Below are 24,666 nucleotides of genomic sequence, written 5' to 3'. Positions count from 1 at the left end.
AAACAAAAAAAGAATTTCTTAGAAAATAACAGATAAGTAATATTCAGGAAGAAAGGACTTCCTTGTAGTGCTTATACTGCTGTGAAACTCCAGCCAGTAACAAATACAGGCTGGAGTGGTCTAAAACTTGCAAGTGACTCAAATCAAATGCCTCTTGTCTTATCCCATTTAACTGCAGCCATGAGGCATGCAGCCCTTTGGAAAACTCATGTGGTATTATCCTTTCCAGCTTAAATTTCTACAGATCTTGGGTAATGGGAAACTTCCTTTTGACCTCCCTTCTGAAAAATGTTTAAGATAAAAGGCTGTAGTCAGATCACATGAAGACAGTGGTGTGCATCTCTTGCATTGCAAGCTGTGAAAACACTGACTCATCAATGGTCTTTGTTCTCATGGCAAGTGTTTCCCTTTAATATTTTGGCTGTTATGTGAACATTTGCACAATTTGGCATCATTTAAGCTTCTTTCATATGCATTGGTGTTATAAGTGTTGGTACCTCTGGCAGTGAGGTCACCTGTACAGGAAAAAACAAAGGCCACCACTTACTGCCAGATCTGTAACCTCCCTGTCAACATCAGAAATAGAAAATCTGGCCAATAATTACAGAGAGAGCTCTGCAGCTTGCCAGCAACGTTTGCTGGATCTGGGCTACAAAAGTAAACCTTCTGCATGTGTGTTTAGTTTGCCCTCAATGTGACTGCTCCATTCCACGACAGTCTTAAGGCAAAGACAGCTCCAACATCAGTGAGCTAAAGGGAAAAATTCACCATGCTGCTGCTTCAGGGGAGCATCCACACAGCTGCTTAAAGAGGTGTCTGTATGGCAAACTCAAGAAAAGTGCACTGATACATCCAGTCTGTCTATTCAGAACACTGTCTGTAGATTTGTGATGAGCAGAAAGTTCACTGCAGAGTGCAAGGTACAAAGGGGTGTACGGATACTGCAATGTAACCTAAAACACAGCCTGAGGCTTCTTAAAATACTTGTATAGTATGCTTTGGCTCTTTTATTTCACAGCAAATTGTTATTAAAAAACCATAAATTTTCCTTGTTTATGTTCCTTCTGGAAAGGTATTTTTACTTCAGAGTCACCTCCTTATTGACCCACAGATTTAGCTAGAGACAACCTTTCGGACAGTGACCAAGGAAACAACTGGCCTGTTTGCTTAGGTTTGCTAAAACACCAGAAAGGAGGAAAGTGTTAAATGAAGTTTTTGTAATGGAGTGAAAATTACAGGAGGTAATCTGTGAGGAGATAAAAGTAATCTATTCTATCATGCATTACAGGGCAGACTCCTTTATGGTTTGAGTTCCTGCTTGGAAACTCAGCAATTCTTTTAGCCAGGAGCCAGAGGGCTTGGATACCTTGAACTCTCTGTGCATTGTTTGGGTTGATCAGCAAGCTCTGGGATTTCATCATCATCATAATTTTCCTTCTGCTCCTCCATACTGTTAACATTGGTTTCCACTGAAATCTGGTGATTTCAATGAAATGTTTTAGTTGAGTGAAAAATCCTGAACTTATAATACTTAAACAGTTTTCTGAAAGTCAGAGGAATTTTCTTTGCGACACCTGCTTTGACAATGTGCTTGCTTGAATAAAAACTTCCACGTCTAATAATTTCTTTGGCTGGAATTCAAATGGATCTATATATATATTACTCTTTTTAAAAAATCATTGAAATTCAGAACCTCACAGGCTTCTTGAAATGTGGGGTTTGACTGTTTAACAAACACAAGCATGTTTGGGGAAAAAAATAGTGCACATGATTAATACACATCATCTAAAGCAAGGGCACAGGTGGTGCCACAATGACCAAAAACCAGGAGACACGTGAGTGAAAAAGTTCCTCAAGCAGCCAGGAAAATGGGATTAATGATCACAACACCAGAGAGGTGAAGGCAGGGAGGAAGAAAGAGGAAGATCACTGTGCCTACCAGGACTGACAGCATATCTGTAATCTCTGCTATGTTTTGTCTGGCATGTTTTCCCCTTGATTGCTTAGCCCATGGAGAATATTCAGTAAGATTTTATTCTTACTACACACGCACTACAACTCGCAAAATTAGACTTTCACTCTGAATATTCAAGAGGAAGCATTTCATATTTGCCTTAAAGTTGGCAGAGTATTTTGTGCATTTCTTTCTTTTATAGTTTTAGAATATTAGAGAAGTGAACAAAAAGAGATCAAGTGAGGGAGTACAGTTAAAAGATGACCCACAATAATTCTTTTTGCCATAGGGAAAGTTAAAACAGAAGTAAATTTCTTTACTGAGAGGGTGCTTGGGCAGTGCAACATGCTCCCCTAGGAAGTGGTCCTGGCACCAAGCCTGTCAGAGTTCAAGGACCATCTGGACAAAGCTTTTAGTCATATGATGTAGTTTTAGATAAATCTGTTAGGAGCAGGGAGTTGATGATGGGTTCCTTCCAATTTGAAATATTCAGTGATTTATCCAATTTTAGTAATGCAAGTACATGCCCATATGTAGCTGTGCCCTCTCATCATAAAAACTTTATTTTTAACTTTTTTTGCATAAGATATTTGCATTTACTTGTTTTTCCTCTGCTCATCTCTAATGAAAAAAGAAACTTGCAAAATATCGGACTGTATTTAAACCAAAAAGCAGATTAAATGTTCATTCTCAGCAGTTGAATAAGGCTTTTCACATATGAAACCCAATGGTAATAAACACCTAAAATATTAAAGAAAAGTAACTGAAATGGAATGCCACAAAGAGTTTTGTTCTGACTCAAGCACTTCCACTCTGTATCTATAATATACACTTAGGAATGGCAGAAATGCACAGCTTCCAGAAATGTGAAAAAATACAGCTGTGTTTGTGCAAAGAGTGGGTGCACATGTTCAGTTTCAGGCATATATTTGAGTTCCCTTTAAGGTATACAGCTATTTTTCTGAGGTTGTGATAACACAACTCAACCAATTTACTACTTTTAGCTTTATTTTAGAAGGTTTTAATTGTCAATGGAAGTGCAGAACTCATTAATCAGAGTGCTGTTTATTTGGATTATACCCTAAAGCGTCTATATCTACAGACAGGTTTATGTGTGTATCACCCAAGTGTGAAACTATGGCTGACTGTGCTTCTACTCTTCATTGCTTTGAAAAACATCTGTCAAAACATTATAGTAATTTCTAATGGAATACCAACTATACAGAATAGGTTTTTTTAAATGCATTTTAGCTGTGATTTTTTCTTTTAAAAACCATTGCAGGTGTATTAAAATATTTCTTTTTAGACGATCTTCTATCACAACCTGATCTCTGCCAAAGCCTCTAGGATGTGCTCTCAACATGCCAAAAATTTATGCTTAACACAGACACAGAGTGAGTGAATACTTCTGGAGGCTGGTGTCAAGTTCTGTTTGTATGGCCAACATTACATCAAACAACTTTTTTAACTCTTCACTTACTGATTTGAGAAATGTGAACTTTGCTAAACTTCACACCCTTAAAATACAGTTGAAATGTGAAACAGACAACAGAAGTGAACAAAGCACTGAAGGGTTATGCTGATCCCAATTCACCATAATGAGTTACTGCTCACTGGAGAACCTGAATAACTGGTGGCATCGGATAATACAGTTAAATGTGTCAGCATAAACCAGCACAAACACCAAATCTTTGTAAAGTAAAATAAATAGTTTATCAGCCTAATAAATCAGTCAATGAAAGATATATTTAATTTTTTTTTTAGGTCTGCATGCTAATGACAACATTTTTGAGCCAGAAATTGAGTGATGATGGTTTAATGCCAGCTACTGTATGGCGAAGCAACATTCTCAACATAAAATGTCAAGTGTAGCAATGGTGAGTAACTATTTGCTACTCTCTAAAATGATAGAATATTTTCAAAGACAGCATGTGAGTATCAGGTTTTTCTTTTTACTACAAATACAAAAGGAAGCTTGTTTAATCTATTACCTTCCTGTAAGGTAAGACATGGAAGACTGAGGGTTCTAACACTTATTTTGTATATCAAACTGACCCTTAAAGGAGAACTTTACTCCCTTAGTTTTGTTCAAGTCTTCCCAAAACCATGCCAAAACTTAAAGTTTATTTTGTCATTATGATCATACAGTATTTCAGATCCTGCAGGCTTTGGTTACACTCCAGATGTACTATCATTCCAGCATTTTATTTTCCTGAAGTGATTCTTGTCACCCTTGTTCTGAAGGTAACAAACATCTTTTGCATATGTAACATTTTCACACAAGGGATGTACTTACAAGCCTGTGTGTTTATAAACCAATGGAAAGAAAACCTACATCCTAATAATCTGCACGCCTGCTCAGTTCACTGCCCTCGCTCCCTATGTCAAATCCTTTTATCTGACTGAATTTTTCTTGTGGATCTTTGTCAAGTGTTGATAATCTTGAAAACATGCACATCTCAAATGCATATTGCACATATTAAAATACTGTAATTATTTGGGTTTTTTTTTAATGGAATATGGCATTCTGTTTTTCGTTGTTATTCCTTATTTATCCTCGCTCTTTGGACAATCACTTCTAGATTTTCTCCAAACCCCATTTTATCACACAGAAAGAACACTTTGCTAATATAATTTTTTAGTTTCACTAAGGCATTACACATTCCTCACAGTCACTCTATTTTGTGCTTTGTTCCTGCAAAGGAACAAGGACAGAAATGCATTTAGACCAACTTTGAGGAATTTCATATGTTGCTTTACATTTGTTGGCAAGCCATAATTAGTTATTATTAGCAATGAGCTTGATTTTATTATCTCTAGCAAAATTCAAAATTGCTGGAGAAAGGACACCATGGAGATGCAGCCTTAGAATTGTATTTCTAACAGTCCAAATGTTATATGACTCAAAATAATTTGCTTTTTTCCTCCATTTGTAATGGTAATTGGTCTCTGCTGCCAGAACAAGCTCTGCTTGTCATGGTATCTGGTAATATTATTACTCTATTGCAAGATGTCATGATAATAAAAGCTGAATTTCTCCCAATGGCATATTCAGAGTGCATAATGTTTTTCCAAAATATTGTGACTCTCTAATATTCTCAATGCATCTCTAATGAAAAGATGTTGAGATTATTGATGTAAATATTAGCAGCACTTGGTATTTGAGAGACATTTTTACATTCCATGGAAGTTATTTGGGATAATATTGAGAAAGAATCTGAGTGACATTCTATCACCTTCTAGGGCAGGGGTTTGGATCTGAATATGATTTGCACTCTCCTTAAATATGCATATTCTGATTACTGAAGTCTCAGTACCTTCACATGGCATCAAAAAATTGTTAGAAGAGAAAGATAAAAATGCTTCAGAGGACAGAGGCTGGAACTTTCAGAATGGTAAGTACTTCGATGTCTAACTCCCACCAAGAGTAAAGGCCTCGCAAGACAGGCTGAAAATTCTTTCCTGTGTCAATTTAAAATATTGATTTATAGAATATAGTACTAGACTGTGAAATTGCAATTACATTAATCATCAAAGGATAATTTACCTGACCTATACTGTAGAGGCACACACTGTATTGGACTGAAATACTGAGATATTGTGTGCTACATGAGAGAACAAAAAATGTGGATAAGTTAATTTTGTCTTTCAAATTTACACGAACTTAACTTTGCCCACCTTTATCTACGTTCAGTTTGGAACAACAGATTTTGAGATTAATAAATGACCTGTAACCTGTGCTAGAAAATTAGCAAAGTTTGAAAAAGTCAAAAGTACATGAAGCTGAATCATCTTCCAGGGTGAAAGAAAAGAACAGAAAATCTCTCAATCACACTGTTTATTGTTTAATTTAATATTTATATATATATTCCAAATAGGAGAATTGACTTATACATAATGTTGTTGACACTTCATTTTAGAGAGGCTTTGTGAAGGCAGCTATCATTTAGTCTGGCTGTTTTTTATTTTAAGCAAACAAGATGACTACAAATGTCTCTCTCACACTAAGAAGATAATTGAGATTGAACCTTCTAACCTTTATTACTTTTTTCCACAGACCACAGTAAATAGACTATTCAAATTGTTATTAATTTTGCTGGTGTCTGTGTCTAGTTTTAAATATTCCATTACATCAGTGGCACAGAGAATTCCCTGCATGAGCCATGGGAAAGATGCTGACCTAATTATTTTAGAAATAACTATGTAGAAACATCTAAAAAGATTAACAAAGGAAATATTATGTCACTACCAAATTAATAACTAAAATAGCATGAAAATCACTGTATAATTATCTAAGTTTCCATAGAAACTGTCTTTGATGGGTAGCCAAAAAGACTTCTGATTGAGCTTCAATACTTCTGCTCTCCCTACAATACAGATTTCTGATCTGCCTTTCACAATCAACCAGCACACATCCTTGTCCTACAGTCCTTTCCTCAACAGCAATAATCATCCACATGGTTCTTTCAGATCTGAACTCTTGAACTTAAATGTGCAAAAATATTTTTAAAGCATATTATTAGAAATACCAAGCTATCAACAAAGCTATTTGTATATGGTAATATTTCTTTGATGTCACAAATCAGTAGTTGCATAAAAATATGAAAAGGCATTAATCAAAGAAACAATTGTGGGGTTTATTCATTTTTTTCATGGTAATTTTCCATTACATTTGTTCACCTTCTGAAAAGCCTTGGCCATTTAAGTACTAATCATAGGCATGCAGGCAAATGGATCCCAGTGCTAGCAAAGGCGAAAGAAGAGTGGCTATCCCATAAATCTGTATTCCAAAAGAAACTCTAAGAGTTTTATCTGAAGTGGTTCCATTTAAATAATCTAAACTGGTAACTATTGTTGGCAGCACTGTTTACAAATGTGTCTTATACAGCAGATTTCAGCAAAGCTGCCTTAGAAATTTCTGTACCTAAAAATTATAAGCTCTGTATTCAATACGTGTTTCTCCTACTAAAGCTCACGAGAATGTTGGCCTTGAGTTCATGCACACAGTTTTTCCCAGAAGGTAGTATTTCATATAAACTGTAGTTGAATTTATAGATTATTTGCTCACAAATAACATGGGGATATTTTAGGAAATGCTTTGCTGTTGACCTCCCAGGAGCTGCACAGCCTTTTCATCATCCCCTCACTTAAGGAAGTGTTAAAGCAGTGTCTGAACTCGACCTCAATTTTCATTGCACACAGCACAGAGGGAGCACCCATCCACGCTGCCCTGGTTCCAGGAATTGAGGAGCAGGACAAGGGGAGGGTGTGACTTGGTACAATGGATGTGGAAGGTACTGCATGTGCTACTGGCCTACTTCTAGATCTACCTGCTGACGTTTGGAGAGCAGGGATAGTTCAAAACAGGAAACAGAGAGCCCGTGTTTGAAACAAGCAGGTTCCTGACAGATCTGCTTTGTATTAGAGAAACAAAAGTACCACTGCTATTGCTTCAGTGCTTTGTGGGATTCTTGTAATAGCTGAATAATTTATTTTGTATTATTTACAGTTACTTAGAACTTTCAATTATTGTTGTATAATATTCTGGCATTTAAATTCTGCAACTCTTGTTTATTCTGTTAGCTCCTGAAACTTCACATGCTTCACTACTCTAGAATAATTGGATTCTAAAAGACAGAAGCATAGTCTTATCTTGTGCTGTCCTGGTATGCAGAAAATCTCTCTAAATCAGAGACTGGTTCTGAACACTGAGACTGCTGTACAACAAAACATAACATCACAGGAAGAACTGCGGACCCAAAAAGCCACATTTTGTTTTACATTACATAAGCCACCAACACTTTTTATCCTACTTAGGGCTAGGCATCTTTCTTGGATAATTGACATTGTAGGCTCCTGTCAAAACCAACACAGGAAGGTAAAGTCGAGACCTCCATGGGGTGATTTAGTTCCCTTCAGACCACCTTCTGAGCTGTTTACATCTACTTATTGATAATAAAGGGACCTGGAGCACTGAGACACCTTTTTCTCTCTAGAGTTTTCTGTGATTAATCCTTTCTTCATTGGGTGAGGTTTTTTTTTTCTCTGACACATTGTTCCAAATCATAAGGTCTTGTCTTGTTTGGACTAGATCATTGTTGGGATTTGTCTTCATCCTTTCAAGCAGCTTATTCCTACTGCTTCCTCTGGATGAGGATTGTGAGTGGGTAATTGCCATTGAGGCTAGAGTACTGGCATTCTACAGGTATTCTGTAAGTTACTATATGGAAACATCCTTATTTTCTGATGCTGAAAGCACTGGAGCGTAAAAAAGGTTAAGGTTGACCTCAGTGAACTTTCCACGAATGCATAAGCAAAGTATGTGCAAGTTTAAGTATGAAAAAAAATAACTGTCCATCTCAAAGATTTTGTAGCCACCTCCTTCACAAGCTAGTCACTCTAAATTGCTGAAATATGACTAACACTGCTTTAAAATTCAAAATAACTTCTAATAGCTGATTCACTGTGTCACAGAAAGATGCCTGAAATACTCATTCACTGCTATTTGTCTTCCTGTACAGTTTACAGAAATAATTAGTATTCCATTTGACAAACAAGTGCAAACATCCATTAGCTTAATGACACAACACATATTATGACTAGGTCTGTAACTCTCGCTAGAACTCTCTCAACAGTAACTGCTGAACAGTCTGTCATATTGCAGCACACATGTTTTAGTAGATGTAAAATTGCTCTGGTTACAAGGCCACTGAGATGCTTAAAGAAAGAAAAATCATTGGACAGCCTAATCTGTCTTTGAAGTCAGAAAAAAAAGGAGAAAAAAAAAATCCTAGTATGTAATCTATATATTACAGATATGTGAAAATGGTCTTACAGATTTACTGACCTGCAAATGAGTTCCACCCCCAGATCCATAAACAATTATCACCAAAGATCAAAGAGTGGAGTAGAGCATAAATTTTGTTGTGATTACTGTTTGCTCTACAATAACATTGAAAATTGTCAGCTGTATACAAAAACACAGAAGGAGCCTTTTTCTACTATACTCTGAGTGCAAAGGACAGCCTGAATAATGATATCTAAAAACTGTGAGATTAGTCAATCAGTTATAACCTGAGATAACTTTTTTTTTCACTTTTCATTGGAAAGCTTCCACCTGAGTTGTAAGACATAAGCTGGAATGTGCCTATCTGTGTAACCATCACTTAAAGATTCTGATGTGGAAATGTAAATGATGGCTTTACAGATGATACACGAGGTAAAATTCATTTTCTGTGGGTTTCCTGCTAGTTATGGTAGTTATTTTGAAAATACTTATTATATGCAGACAGGAACAAAGCCAATGAGGAATCTTTCTGGGCTTCATACCATCTTGGACTTCCTACAACATCATGCAATTCCCATAAAAAGCTCCCTTCCATCTCTGCTTATGTGTCTGCCAAAAAAAAAAAGGTGGCTTTGAACAAAAAACCCGGTGTTTTAAAGCTATATTAGCTTCACAAGTGCTGATGTTGCTCTTGCAGCAGATGGCACAAGCCTGGAGCCAAGGGCGTGGTGGGGTTTCAGCTGAATCCACAGAGGGCCTGAGTGTCAGCAGGGAGGCTCCATGAGGGCAGGTCAGTGGTGCCAAAAGCACACCATGAGCATGCCCTCCACCCTCCAGGGGAAAGTTCCCTGCAACTGAAGGCACTGCACTCAAGATACTAATCCAGGCATAGTTAGTTCTGTTTTACTGAAGCCATGGTACTACACTGAGCAGGGCAGTGTTTCTACATGGAAGCAAAACATGCTGATGAAGACAGACTGGTGACGCCTGAAAAGTTTTGTGTGTTGTGCAAGTGCTGGCTCCCAAAACTATTTGGGGGTGTTGACTGCTTGCCTTTGCAGAAAACATGAATGATTAGTCTGGTGCAAGGCACCCTTATGTGGACAGATTCTACCTTGCAATGGACTTGGGTCCTCCTTCAGCAGGAAGGAACTCGTACAAGCTCTAAATGATGTCCATAAAATTAAATGCTCTCTTGAAATGGCCAGAGATGTAACATAATCAAAAACACTAAGTTAATTGATTTCAACTGTTTATAGAGGGTTTTGGGGTATTTTAAATATATAATCAGTAGTATGAACAAAGAATGTGTAAAAATGCCATAATGTGCGTTAACACAGGCAAGAGTAACAATTGCTTGAACACAACTCCAGTCTTAGAGAAGCTGCAGATGTTTAAACTATTATTCTCAGTCAAAAAGTGCTCTGTTTACTTAGTTACTGCATTACTGGGTGTCTTCATCTCATTCAGCTTATTTGCTAGCAGGGTCAGTCCTAGGTCAGAAAATAATGAACTAAAGTAGTATCTGCAGCTGTTGAGCCCAGCCATAATTACAGGTGAGCTTGCCACTTCCTGCATGTTTTACTGTCAGTTATCAAAATGCCTGTTGGTGAGCAGGATACATAATTTGTGCAGCATTTCAGTATAATATTGAAACAGGTAAGATAAAAATGGTGAAGGGATATTCACTCAATAGCACCTTGTATTGTGAAAAAACTAAAAAGCAAAATTAAAAATGTCCAAGTCCTTATCCATACAAAATTACATAACGTTCAGTGGGAGATTAAATATCAGAAAAATTCATTACTGTCTGGAACAGGCAGCGTTTGTCATTAAGCAGGTGTGTGGCCTTAAGAGAAAGGGTAAAATTGGACCATTCATTTAGCCACTGGCTAGAGCAACCTCCTCTTCTAAAAAGCCATGTCCTATTTTACACTTATTACCAAAAAAGTTAGGCAGCACATAACAGTGACTATCTATAGCCACCCATACTGTTGTCTATCAGAAAAGCAAGCTAGAGAAATAAAGTAAGAGAAAATCTAATTACTGTCTCCAAAATGCCACACCAAACTTTATCAATGTGCTGACCTAAAGGCATCTTGTCTGGCAAAACAAATACAGGTGATTTAGCCTTTTCACACAGAACCATCTTCTCTCTTCACTGTCCTCTTGTACACCAGCCTGTATCACACTGTACACAGTTCTGTATTCCCCCGAGTATGATTCCCAATTCTCAGACACTACTGATGAGAAAATTCTGTCTGTTAAGCTACAGAGCTACAGAGCCACTGTATAGCCAGACTAATCCTTTATCTGCCTCCAGCCCTGGCTAAAACCGTACTGCTCTGGCACAATATAAACACAAGGCAATCCAGTGGTGTTTCCTCTGGATGTAAATCTAAGTTTTTCAGGTCCTGCAGCAAAACATTCTTCAGAGTAATACATTTTGGTTGTTTGAACCTACCATCCAGTACCATCATTACTCTGGATAATTACATTCTACACTGCTGTAATCTGCATTATTAACAGCTCTCCCTTGTAATCCTTAGGGGAGCCTGACTTGGTCGAAGTCTTAAGGCTAAGATATTGTACATTCTTCTCTGTCCCAGCAGTCAATGAAGGTAAGCTTGGTGTGGGTCAATATACTCCTGTTGGTACTCTTCACATGTGAGTGACTTCTCTGCTGAGGTTGCACTCTTGGTACATTAAAAGTTCCCCCTGCTTTATCATGTGTTTTTGCATCATCTGTATTTCCTTCCTTAGAGTGAGAAGGAGTCCTTTTCTCATGCATGCGCATTCAGTTTCCAAACCCAGTGCATCCAGACCCCAGCAGTACAAGTGCTAGTTAACACTTCCACTGAAGTGTTCCACCCTTCTTACTTCACTGCATGGTTTCCACCAGCCCTGTTCTATCACTATGTAGATGAGAAAGAGAAGCCAACATGTATAATAAAAACAGAGGGGATGTGGCCACTTACCAAGTGAAGATGAGACATAATAAGGTAGATATTAAAATGAGGACTTGGTTAAACATTGCAGACTGTGTGCGTTGGATGGCTCGGTGAAGATCATTCTGTATCAATGGAAAATATGTGTTATTTTGGGGTTTGAATCAATAATTCAGGATCTGATTCTGTAGAGGAATTATGCAGTATCCTGATAGCAATGCAGTCACTCAAATGCACTTAGGAGTTTGCTGATAATACAGAAGGTACAGAAGTGCCAGCTGTGAATCTGTGATTATTTAAGTAGTTCTTTGTTCATCCCAGCACAATTCTGATCCTATTGCAAGCTGTCTTGAGGTCTGCTCATGTCTAGCTTACAAATTATAGGCTGCAAGGCCCAATTATGGCCTAACAGTTGAGTTCCCTGCAATTGTGTATGAATGGCAGAGTAGCAAAAGAACCATCCACTGCCATTTCCTTTCCTGGCACAGTAACAATTTATACTAATTGAGATTTCATTTCATGTCTTACTTTTTTCTAATTTCCATGGAGAAAGCAGTTTAGTAATGCTTGACCATTTGTATAATCTAAATACAGATCTGGTTAGCTTCCTATTAGGGTTGGACTGTACTGCCAAAGTCCCACTAAAGACAATATACTAAAAAAATACAACTCTAGAATATTTATTTCCTTTGCATACTTACAATCATATTTTCTAAAGCATGCTTTGCCAGCCAGCAATTTAAAAATACAGGAATAAACAGGTTTCTTAGGACTGGCCAGAAAATCTGAAAGAAAAATTAACAAATTCATTAGAAGCTTTTCTGATGAGGAATAGAGCTTGCCTATTCAAACAGCAATGAAACACTTGCGAAAAAATACTTACTATTAATGTGTTTCTAGCGTGAGATTTGGCTTTAAATAACATTTTTGTCTTCCTTTGTGATTAACCACATGCAAGATAATTAGATAAAATAGGAACACAGTCAGTTTTCACTACAGACATGAGTGATTTTTGCATTTTTATAACCAGCTGGTTTATTTTATTGATTGTGCTGTAGCTGGAGTTGGAGGGTTTTGGTTTTGTTAGTGCCCACAGAAGAGGAAATGGGAAGTTACCTGTATGATTACACTCCAGTAGCAAACTGTCGTCTTACTGTTGGCAAATTTCTGTTCCCATAGGCACAAACTCATCATCCACATAAGAATAAAATTTACTTTAAAAAAGTCAGAGTATTTGTGCAGCTATAAAAGTGCAATGTGCAAATGTATTAATTCAAATATGTTTACCGTAATGATGAAAGGGACAGCATTAATTATTTCCAGGAGAAAGGGTATTCTCAGAATTTGTTCCCAGATATTTCCCTTCAAAGAAAAGGAAAAAAAAAAAAAAACCCACAATGTCACAGTCAGCTTACAAATAGTTCTGACAAGAAATACATGTGATATTTCAATGAAACACAGGGAGTCTCTCCCATACCTGAAATTCAGGAATATCATTCATCTCAGATTTAAACACATGACAAATATGACTACAGAACAGAGATCACTCTAGATCCTTTTTCTTACAGTTTATCATAATGTAATTCCCAAGTAAAAGATACATACTTTTAAATCTCCTTCCTTTCATCCTTTGCATTTATCTTTTATCTTTACTTTGTATTTTTTCTTTCCCAACTGTTTTGGAGAGGGAAGCAAGAAAGAAAGTGTTTAATATTTGAATTAGGACTACAATATCAAGTTCTCTATTTCTGCCACCAACACTTCAGAGCACTTCAGGGCTTTCTGGAACTTGATCTTCCTTCCATGAAATGAGAGGTCTTCCCACATATTTCAGTGAAGTGGTATTGATCTTTTAATTTGCTTACTGCTAGCAATAGGATGGGGATAATTCTACTTTTTCTCCAAATCTGCGCAGTGGCTGTGAATGATTAAATGTTGAGATGAAAATCCACATATTAAAAAAGGAAGGTGGTTGAACTTCAGTGACTTACAGCTTTACTAATGCTGTGTATCAGAACTCCATCTTAGCTAATGCAATAATAGTGTAGCACATACCATGGCAGTATTACAAGAATTTGCAGTAGAGCATTATATTTTCAGTTGCAATGACATGTTCATCTTCCCCGAAAAAATAACCGCTTGATACAGCCACTGAAAATTAAATACAAACTCCCTATCATATAAATTTATTTCTCCATTTTTTAACTCTTCACATCTGGAAGCCACCATACCTCAGGGACAGGGATTATTGTCTTCTGTGTAATTGCAATTGGTGGGAGTCAGACATACACACGAAATTATGAGGCTGTAAACTGAGGGGGGTTTATATGAAGAGGAAAATCAAAATCAAATCTGATTTTTAAACTGAACCATTTTGTGATTTCACAAATTTCCTCATTTTTAACGTTAGGCGTTTCCTCCTCTGCATTATGGAGAAGAAATGTCACATAATTTACTTGTGCAGGCAAAATGCCACTATGGATGGGCTCCAGGTAATCAGGGATGTGTGCAGCTGTAGGATTCTGGCTTCCACATGGAAATGCATCATGAGTTCTGCAAAACTGCCTTCTGCAGTGAGAATGTATGGTGCTGCTCAAAGCCCTGAGAGTGTCTGAGCACCAGGCATATGCAGGATTGCCAGATGTCTGTGGCAAGTTTTGACAATGGAGATTTTTGATGCAGACATCTTTCAGAATTCTGGCCAAGGACAAACCCTCATGTAATACTTTAGGCTGTGAGAAGGCAGATTGTAAACCTTCCATTCCTGGATCCTAGTGATAGCATCACAACACAGTGCTACATCCTTTGCATTCCTCTCCATTTAAAAGCTATGAAAAATGCAAATCCACTGTATCATAGTAGCATGATTTGCTACTCTGCCCTCACTATTCTGCATGTTGAATCATTGCTCATATGTCATGAACCAGGTACTAGGAGGATCAATCTCTTGGAGCATTCTCTCAAGTGACTGCTTTATTCATTTCACAGGTTATTTGTGAAACCCTAATAACGTGCACACCAATGCAAACACAATCATCTTATTCTAGTTTTCTTGCTCACTAATTCTCTGATTTGTAAAAGTCAGTTACCTAAATTGTGAAAGTTTTGAAAATGTTTCTGTAAAATAATCCATCTGCCACAGATTTACATGAACCAAGGCACCTTTGATCACCTTGGCTGTGTAGAAAAGCCTTACAGCAGTTGAAATAACACCATTCTTAGCTTCAAGAGAATGGTGTAAAACTAGGAAAACAGGACCAGAGGGAAGGAGGTGCTTGCATCAAGAAGATTGATGTGAGTGACAAATTTTGTTGTTCCTTAGTAAGTGCTTTAGTTCCTTCTCTTATGAGGAGTGCAATCACAAAATCGCCTCAACCTCTGTGACAGGTGTATGCAGCAAATCAGGGTAGTGGAGCTTTCCATCCATCACACACTAATGAGTAACTTCTCATGGAACCTCATTTACCAAGAATTCATCTTTTGTACCCACTGAAACTGATGCAAATCACAGGCAGAATGGATGAGGATAAAATGCTGCCCAATAAACTCAGAAACAGCACAAACTGTGATTGCCCTTTGCTGTTTTGCCACCAGGATATAAATTCTGGACTATTTCTGCCCATAACTGATTTGCACTTGTTACCCCCAACACTTAAATAATACATGCTCCAAGGATTAAGAAGAATCATTTTTAGACAGCAGACAACTACAAGCTTCTTAACATTACTGGGCACTAAGGAAAACATTTATGCCATAAACACTCAATAAGCACATTGAAATACAGGTCTCAAAATTCAGCAGTGGCTCTGAGAACTACTGAATGTCTGTAATACAAAATATAATACAAAACCAAAATATTATCCTGCAAGATATTTTCAGCTTTAGAAACCAAATTTTTTTGTATTTTCTTTGGTAAAGGATTTCAAATGCTTTTAGTATTTTTCTCTTAAAGATACTAAAAATGCAGAGATAGAGCAGGACAAAATGGAATGAAGAAAATGGAGTAATTATATTAGAAAAAAACAACTTTTAAAGGAGAATGCAAATGCAAAAATATATTGTACTCACATCAAATGATTTCAAGACATTTTGAAAAGCTATTCCAATAGCATCACACAGATGGATAGCACAAGTATGCAGATATCTTTTTTTGTTGTTGTTTTTTAAGTAGTGTCTTGGCCTAGTTCTCCTGTGCACAGTTTTAGAGGGCTAAATCTTGAATTATATGTATTGAGTAGCCACAGCTTTGACATCAATGACAATTGTGTCCAATACATTATGGACAGAAAAATAAAACCGCACAACTGAAAAATCAGTGTCAAAAAATTAAGGTCACTTTTGAGCATGTGTTTTCAAATTAAAGTGTGCCAGTGGACAAAGGAAAATAATGAGCATTTGAGTGCTGACTTCCACTTTTTAGATACTAGAGTTTGCTCATAATTTTGGGAAACAGGGCTGCCTGTGTGGCAATATGCCATCCTCTAACAGTGTGTTTTTCTCAACTCCCTGTTGTGCACCAGCATGGGCACGGGTACACAAACCTTATATTGAAACATTTATCCCATTACTTTTAAATGAATTCTGCCTAAAAGTAACAAAGAGTATTTACCTTGTAGCTTAGATAACTTAGCAGCAGAGTTTCAAAGAGACTTATTACTGCCACAGACACCTTAAATGAAGTGAAAAAATACGCGTATTAATACCAGCTTTAGAGAATAGATATTAACATTACAATGAAAATAAAACATTATATAAACCAGCTCTTCCATGAACCCACTGAAACCCTCTCAGCTAAGAGCATTTCGCTTGAAGCTTAGATACTGTTATTTTACTGAGTTTCATTTATTCCTAAACAGTACCAAAATCTTCCCACATCACAGAGAGAGAGTGAGGGAAGCTGTAAATAAGTAAAGTCAGTCAGCTCTTTACTTTCTTGTGAAGATGCTATGAGTGTGTGGAAAAGCAAATGTGTTTCTTACTGTGTATAATGCAGAAAGTTGAAAGCAGCAAAAAATGATACAGATGAATAATTATTGATTTTAAGATTTAAATGCAGTTGAGCTCAATTTACCAGCCTCCAATTAGATTATATGTAGTTAGTGTATGTACTAAGTAGTTTAAAATATCTAAATAGTCAAATATCAAAAGAGTAAAACAAAATACTTAAATCTATATAGATATTTACTTAAGTTCTTTGCATAGAAAGTGTTTGTATTTTAATGTGCATCATAGGAATATTTCATCAAGATGGATTCTATCAGGTTTAAGCCTGAAGTCAAGCCTCAGGATTTAAAATTTTAAATTTTAAATTAATGCTCCCTACAGCTGAAAACTCTGAAGCGTCTTTACCTAGAAGTAAAAAAGATACTATGAATTGGGAAATTATTGAAATATACAAAATTATTTTAAAAGGAAATGAAAATATATCAGCTTCTCCATATAACTATTACTTTTAGATAAACTCAGGCTTTATCTTCAAATAAATTCCTACTTTTACAAATAGACGTATTAGAAAAGGACTGTATCCATAGGCAAATAAATGCCTCGGAATTTTTTAAATTAAATTTAATAAAGTCATCTGAATGCTAGGTTAAAAATTATTCAAACTGTCATATTCTAAAGGTATTTTCAAGGGTTTCTTCCCTCAGAAAATTGTAGATTATGTAGAAATTACAATCATTGCATTGGCATTGCAATAATCACGGTGAGAGAATATAATGGTGTAACCAATATGGAAACTTAACTAGTAAGTTTTTTCTTAGTAAAAACACATTTCACAGAGAGAATCAGGACAGATCAGCTGATCTTTATGCTTTTGCTGTACTTGGTGTTCAAGATTTTCTTGCTGACATCAACACTTCCAAATATCCTTAAACACTGCTACAATTCTGTAAATCAGTATCATCTGCAGTTGTGACATGGAAATAACTGAATTGGACATTTGCATATTACCTGTAATCCCCATAAAGGTAAGCTTCGATTCACCCAAATAATGGGAGACCTGTTCATTACAGTAAGGAAATAAATATGAAATGAATCATAATCTGGTGTTTCAAACAAACAAAAAAAAGTTGTACATGTGAATGGAAATTAGAGCAGACTTACTGAAAAAAATTCTCAGTAATAAAAACTTTAAATTGATAGTTATCTACCGAGTATTGACATGTCTTGTATTTCAGCAAATCATTAGGTTCCTGTGGGAAAATGACAATCCTTTTGTGTGAACATTTTGCTATCTGTATAACGATATAAATGGTATCTGACTGTTAGGGGCTGTCATGTCTTGGAAGAATCCTATCTATGCTAATAGGCACTTGATACTGCACCAATGGAATGGGACACTCTCAATGGCACAACAATTTCCTGTTAATCATTTACTGCTGCTCAGAATTGTTTTTTTAAATTAGGAGGGGCATCCTTTTTTACTTCTGCAAAGTATCAGCATTGATGGAACCCAGATCTCACACCAGCATCCAGTCCAGGAGCTCACTTGCCAGTCAAGAAAGAATTAAGATATTAAATGCAGTTTGAACATTCAGAAATATAAGTAATGGCTAGAGATTTATAGAAATATCCCTACTAAATATCGAAATGCCACCATTCCAGATGGAAATAAATTTATCTTCCTGTGTTTCCTTCCTACTGTACTGCGGACTTTTGGTTTGCTGTTTTAATTTAGGAACTCACCAATCAATTGTTCCAGGTGTGTAGTTTTGGCTGGAACAACTTCGGTTCAACTCCTTACTGACAGTTGTCATACCATCCATGCAAAGTCCATTTCCATTAGCAAATGTGTATGGGAACACAGTCATAAAAACATAGGGGAGGAAAGGGATATTAATTACATCATTAAGTGGTCCATGAAATGCATGCAACAGTTTGAAACCCAAGGCAATCAATACAGACATTTTTAAAACTAAAGTAACTTTTAGAAAGTACTGCTGTATGCATTCCATATCTGTAGACAAAGGACTATGAAACATTCCAGGTTACATTTTTTAAAGATTTCTTTTCAAATTTGAACACAAGTCAACTGAAACATTACTTTGTAAAGCTGAACTAAGAACACGATATATAGTGAAGATCAAGAGACCCTAGAAATCCTATCCCATGGTTAGCTGTGATACAAAGAGCACATTCTCAACAGGACAGACTGCAGCAAACTACACTTGATAACCTCTTTTGAGGATGTGAGGAGGGCTGGAGATGCATGCAGCAATATTTCAAGTACAAAACTGGTGATACCCAAGTAAAAATATTTGCCATTACACACATGATGTTATCTTGCCTTTAATTGCTGGCACAAATTTTCCTTTTAAATGGTCATATAAGGATGTGGGAATATTTAATCTGTAAATGATGATAAATATCCTTGCTCCTCCTTGGCAAGCAAGGTCAGCAGAAAATAAAGGGATCTGCAGCTCACAGATTGGCAACAACTGTAATTATACCAACTGCGAGTGGGACAGTGTTAATTGTACCCATTAATAAGGATGCTTTATGTCTTAAGCTCTTTCCTGTACACCTGCTGTGCCTGAAGGAGTAAATGAAAGACACCGACTAGTGCAGGCATTTCTAAAAAACAGGAAATAAATCTGATGAAAAGAATTCCTCCCAGATTTGCCACTTTAAAACCAACCAGGTGAAAACATTTTTCTGTGGCCACGCTCTCAGCAGGCTGAGTAGTTTCTTCCATCGGGCTGTGTGACACAGCACCCAGAAATTATTTTTTCTTTCACATCACCATATCTTTAAGAATGCATTCAAGCAGGAGTTTTGGTATCAAGTCCTCAGCGTCTCTAGGGCATTAACGGGGTGCCACTTGTTTGTCTGGCACAGCTTCTAAGGTTAGGGCAGGCAGAAGGACTTACCTGAATCTTCTTCAGCAGACAAATGCTGTTCAGAGACAGAATACGTCAACTACTCTCTTAGATGTACCCACACCACCATGTAAGGAAATAACATGTATAGAAAATATAAATATACTCTCTGGTGAATTGTAAAACACTTGGATTGAAGGACATGTCAGGAAAGGTGTGAGGCATTCAGCAGTCTGCAGATGCATATGAATATGCATCTTTGCATAAAAATGCAGCAGTATATTTGGCACAAGGTCTGATATTCTAACCTGTCCTGCACACCCAGAGAGAACCATGCAGTACAATACACTCATTTGGGCTCACCAGTGCTCTCATAATGAAAGAACTAGAGCATGACAGAAACCAGGATTAGATGGAAAGTGTTAAGTCCCTGAGTTGCTAATATGCCTAAATTTCTAAGGATGGATTTCCTCTTCTCCACAACTTTTTAAGAAAACTTTACTGCTTGTCTCCTCTTACTGAAGAGACGTTCTAAGGTATATGTAGAGACAAAAGTAGTTTTTCATGGGTCTTGTTTTCCAGGGAAATTTCTTCATGGAAATTTCTTTTTCATATCTTACAATTTCGCAAGATAAATTTTGACCAAAAAAAAAATCTCAAATGAATCTTTGATACTTCCTATTCATGTGTCCTTCTCTCAAGCACTGCTGAATAAAGCAAATACTCTTTACCTCTCTTTGCTTTGAATTTCATTCTTGTAGAGGATTTCTCTTGTGCACTAACTTTTTTTGGTTTTACCCTTACTAGATTAACTGCTATCCAAATATTAAAATTAGAAATCAAACTCTGTCCCTTGCCTAACATTGTGTGAAGACTGCTGCTGAAGACAAAGCTTATCATCATAAGCTTAGTATTTTATGTGCTTTGTTTCTTTCAGCATTTAAGGACAAAAGAATCAAATCAAGTGAAAGGAAGTACATTAATAAAATGTGATGCTTATTAGCATTAAAAATTGAGGAGATTCAATATTCCCAGGATACAAATACAACAGAAGTACAGGATTAAAAAAATTATATGGTGATTGTGTAGTACATTAAAAAAAACAGCACAATAAAAAAAAGAGTAATATAGAATACCATAGTGGCAATTTGGGGTGTACTTAATCATGCATTATACTGAAAAACCATTGTGAGAATAAAATGCACTTCTGGTGTCACTCTTCTGAAGTGTTTAAAGAAAGCAGAAGACTAGAAAAGGATCATCAATATCATCTGCATGAAATCTCAGCTTCACATATTTGTCTGTCCATTTCTGGGATCTGGGGTTTTAAGTAATATTATTTAAGCAGAATCCAAAAAGAATTGTTGCATGAACTGGGAATCAGAGATTTTCAATTGTACATAGAAATGTTATGTAATAATACATCTAAAATATATGTTTGCATAATTACATCTGATGCACAGTATCTAAGGTAAGGAGAGAGCCAGGATTATTTTAGTGGTACAGGGAAAAAAAACATTGTTATTTTAGTTCTTATTTCCATTCACAATGTAAGACCAGCTTTGTAATTCTTTCAAAATATTTGGAAGACATAAAACAAATCCTTCATATATTCATTAATTTATTTCTTATAACTTAAATAATGCTTTGAGAGCAGACATGAGGAAAAAACTCCAAAGGTTACCATCCAAGTCCTTGTGCAGGATCATCCAGAAGCACACGAATTATATATAGAAAACAGCTTAGTAGCTTGAGAGAGAAATTGAATAATCGTATTCTCAGACCTAGTTTGAAAAGAAAAGAAAATATTGAAATAAGTTCAGGGGTTTTAAAGTTTCACTAACGTTCAAGATATAACTAAAAGGAACTAGAATAGTTCTGTAGTAAAAAGCAAATGTCTGTAAAACTAGTCTGGGTTAAGACAACCTGTTTTAATGTAAAGAACTATGCAGACACTTGTTTGAAAGCTATTCTATGCTGTTAATCCTTACTATGCCATTCTTTGGGTCTTTGGTAGTTTAAAAAGTTCACTTTCTTGGAAAGGGAACCAGAATTACACAATGCTTTTTGAAATACGGGACATAGCAACATGAAAAGACATACTTTCAACCATAATGCAATGGCTAGCATTTAAATATTAATATCTAAAAAAGTCTTCATGCAGTAGTTTCACATACAGAATATATTATCTCTATCCCAAGTTATAAAATACTGTACTGGAGTTATTTAATGCTGAAGTCCAATAGCTGTGCATTCAAGAATCAGGACACTTAAAAGTCACACTGAATGCACAACTGAACCGAACCAACAACTTGTTTTACAGGCCATGTAAATACTGAAATGTTCTAGCTGAATAAATATGCTACAAATACTATCACAAAATATTACACTATTTCCCACAAACATAGGTTTAATGCAGAAAGACAGGATTCCTTCCAAGGGATCCACATGGACACTTTTCTTCTATCACATGGGCAATTTATTTCACTGGAGTCATTATCTACTGAAGCGGAACCTTTTTGTATTTTTATACGATTTTGTAGTCATTAAAGGATTAAGATTTAAAATTTCAGTACTGCTATTGAATTAAGCAGACTTTTTTGCTAGTGTGAATATTTGCTTTTGACTCTTAGATGTAAGTATCCATTTACTAATTAAGTTAAAACTTAGTCAGTTGACTAATGTTAAGTGACTGGAGGTCACTTTAGCAATAACTTTTTAGTCTTTCAAACTGAGAGCCCAGTTCTGCGTGGCTGAGCCCTTCTATCCAAAGCAGAATACTCTGAGTTTTACCCAGATGTGATTTCCCTTACCCCAGTCACAGCAAGGACACTGTGGTTTATTGCTGTGTTGCAAATAGTTCAGCAGGTCTGCTGAACTCAATGTAATTACTTCTGTGGTTTAAGAACTCCTCAAATAATGCATACCCAAAGCTCTTTGCATACAGAGCTTTGGGTATGCATTATTTATTGCCTTCTGAGGAGAGAATCAGAATCATTTTATGGCAATACTGGTTTGGTTTGTTGGTTTTTTTTTTTTTTTTACTTTATTCTAAGTTCAAAATCAGTGCCTTACAGATAACTGATAAATCAGTTTTTATGTCTTCTAGTTCCTTTCTCATTAAAATTCCATCTACTACAAACACAGAAAAATAGAAAATGGATTCTTAAATATTTTACCACGCAATTTCTGAGTGAAATCTTTAGGTTTATTACATAAAAATCCTTATTACTTTTAACTGTGAAGTTGCAGTTATCACATAAGAACTGGATGGACTTTTACAGCACCTTTTCTCTGTGAACTAAGGGTAAAAATTCTGTGGTCCATGAGAATTTCCACAGCTGTTACTGGCAATTTGGTTTGAGAACATTAACCTAAGGATTCCTACTCCCCTATCAAGAGTAATTAGCCACAGACTATTTATTCCCCAACATGAGTGAATGGAAGGGAGTGTGGGAGTGTTAGTGTTATCCTATTATTTCACTTGGTCAGTGCTGTAATCCTCATTTGCAGCTTTTAACCTGTTGCTGAAGAAAACATGAATTATTTGTTTGTCCTAAGCCTTTTGTAGAAGTCTGCTGGAATATGACTGATTGCCCTAACAACCAGGCTATTACAACTAGAAAAGCAGATAAAGTTTTAAAGAAACCTAATCCTAAACAAACAAAAAAAGGCTTACTGATTTTGTATTGTCTAACCTTCTTGGGCAAGTACAAAAGTCTGCTGTTTTTCTCTTGCTTTTTAGCTCTGTAAATGTCATTCTTGTGTGAAACACTTGTTTTCTGCATTGATAATAGCCTGGTTTCTAATCACCCGTTGAAATTATATGTTGGTTTAAATGTCAAAAGAAAATGGTTCTTTTCTGATTAAAAGCTACATCATCAATACAGTGGACTGATGCTCCAGCCTGCTGCCGTAAATCCTTAATTCTCAAACCTTCTTTCTGATAGATCTGGAACTCAGGCTCTGGATATCTCCATAGGAATGGCTATTTCCCAGAGAATGGGAGGCAGGGTTTTCAAGCCAGCCATGCTTTCATCTTAGAGTTTCAGTCAGCATCTCTAGAAGAGTGCATTTCATGCACTGACGTTGTTTCTAAAGCAAGGCAAAACACAGGTTCTGTAGCGTAGGTGATGGGGTCAGTTATTAAAATTAAATGTGGAAGAACAAGCTTCAAGTTTATCCTGGGTCACCTCTCCTTGCTCTGTGTGCCTCAGCCATTAGTAACATATGCAGCCACCCTGGTCTGGATAATTAATGCAGCCTAACAGATGCAGGGTTTTTTTCTGGTAGAAAGATTCTGCAGCCTCCTAACTCGGGATTCACGTGTGAGTCGGAAGCAATGCATGCGTTCCACTATCATGGAGATGGAGGATTTCAAATGTGGGAAGGAGGGGCACAAACACTACAGAAGGCATTTAAAACAGGTTTTCAATTATTATTCTGGTGCAAAAGAAGCGTTTCATATTTGTTTGCTTCCTGTCTATTTTTGTTCTGTATTTCACATGCTGTCAATGGATCAACATGGTCTGCTTGACTTAATTTCTTTTTCTTCATTCAGAGCCAGATTGCTTAAGTAGCAAGGTCATTGGCATAGAGTATCTCTATGTTTTGAGTATGAGTGGTGCCTGAAACTTGTATTCAGCTCAAATCATCATGCACTGTTATGCAGTTATGTATTTTTTCATCGGAATGCAATTTCACTGTGGCTATGTAACAAAGTCGTTATGTGCTCTTGTTTTATTTAAAAGAAGAATTGATAACAACATTTAAAAATCCCTTTGTTTTGTGAACTAAATATAACTATGCAAATCTTAACATTTCCTTCTCAGTTTAAACAAGTATTTGCTATTTTTGCAGGCATTTTTAAGTATAGAGTGATACATTATATTTTACCACTCCTGACTGTGCCTTTCACTTTTATTATAAATTTTTGGTCCTCTCCTTGCAAGCATTTTTGTAGATTAAATGTCAGATTTAGAGAGTTAGTATAAACAGAGAGACAGATACCAGGTGAGGATTTTAGAATAACCTCCCATTATTCCTTTCCCCTAAGTCACTAATATATAGTTGATTTTCAGCAAAACCATTTTAGTGGCAACTGGCTTAGGGGCTGGACCAAAATATACTCTTAATAATTAATATCCTAGTCATAGC

At 36.4% G+C, this 24,666-nt stretch overlaps 1 protein-coding gene across 6 annotated transcripts in view; it reads right to left on the bottom strand.

Moving 5' to 3' along the window:
* KCNT2 (potassium sodium-activated channel subfamily T member 2) overlaps positions 1–24,666 on the bottom strand; it is a 116,396-nt gene that overhangs the window by 60,078 nt on the left and 31,652 nt on the right. For 2 of the 6 annotated variants that reach the window (XM_066324628.1, XM_066324626.1), the window contains exons 3-8: positions 21,194–21,293; positions 17,642–17,690; positions 16,299–16,358; positions 12,977–13,051; positions 12,391–12,474; positions 11,720–11,814 (exon numbers count right to left, since the gene is read on the bottom strand). In XM_066324628.1, the coding sequence (XP_066180725.1) occupies positions 11,720–11,814; positions 12,391–12,474; positions 12,977–13,051; positions 16,299–16,358; positions 17,642–17,690; positions 21,194–21,293 (463 nt within the window). Of the gene's footprint in view, positions 1–11,719; positions 11,815–12,390; positions 12,475–12,976; positions 13,052–16,298; positions 16,359–17,641; positions 17,691–18,376; positions 18,639–21,193; positions 21,294–24,666 lie in introns of those variants that run through there. The other 4 variants (XM_066324623.1, XM_066324624.1, XM_066324625.1 and 1 more) reach the window with 3 other exon arrangements.

This window comes from Sylvia atricapilla, chromosome 9 (assembly GCF_009819655.1).
Source record: "Sylvia atricapilla isolate bSylAtr1 chromosome 9, bSylAtr1.pri, whole genome shotgun sequence".
NCBI lineage: Eukaryota > Metazoa > Chordata > Aves > Passeriformes > Sylviidae > Sylvia > Sylvia atricapilla.
The sequence above is the reverse complement of the archived record's forward strand: the minus strand, read 5'-3'. Positions and strand labels throughout refer to the sequence as shown.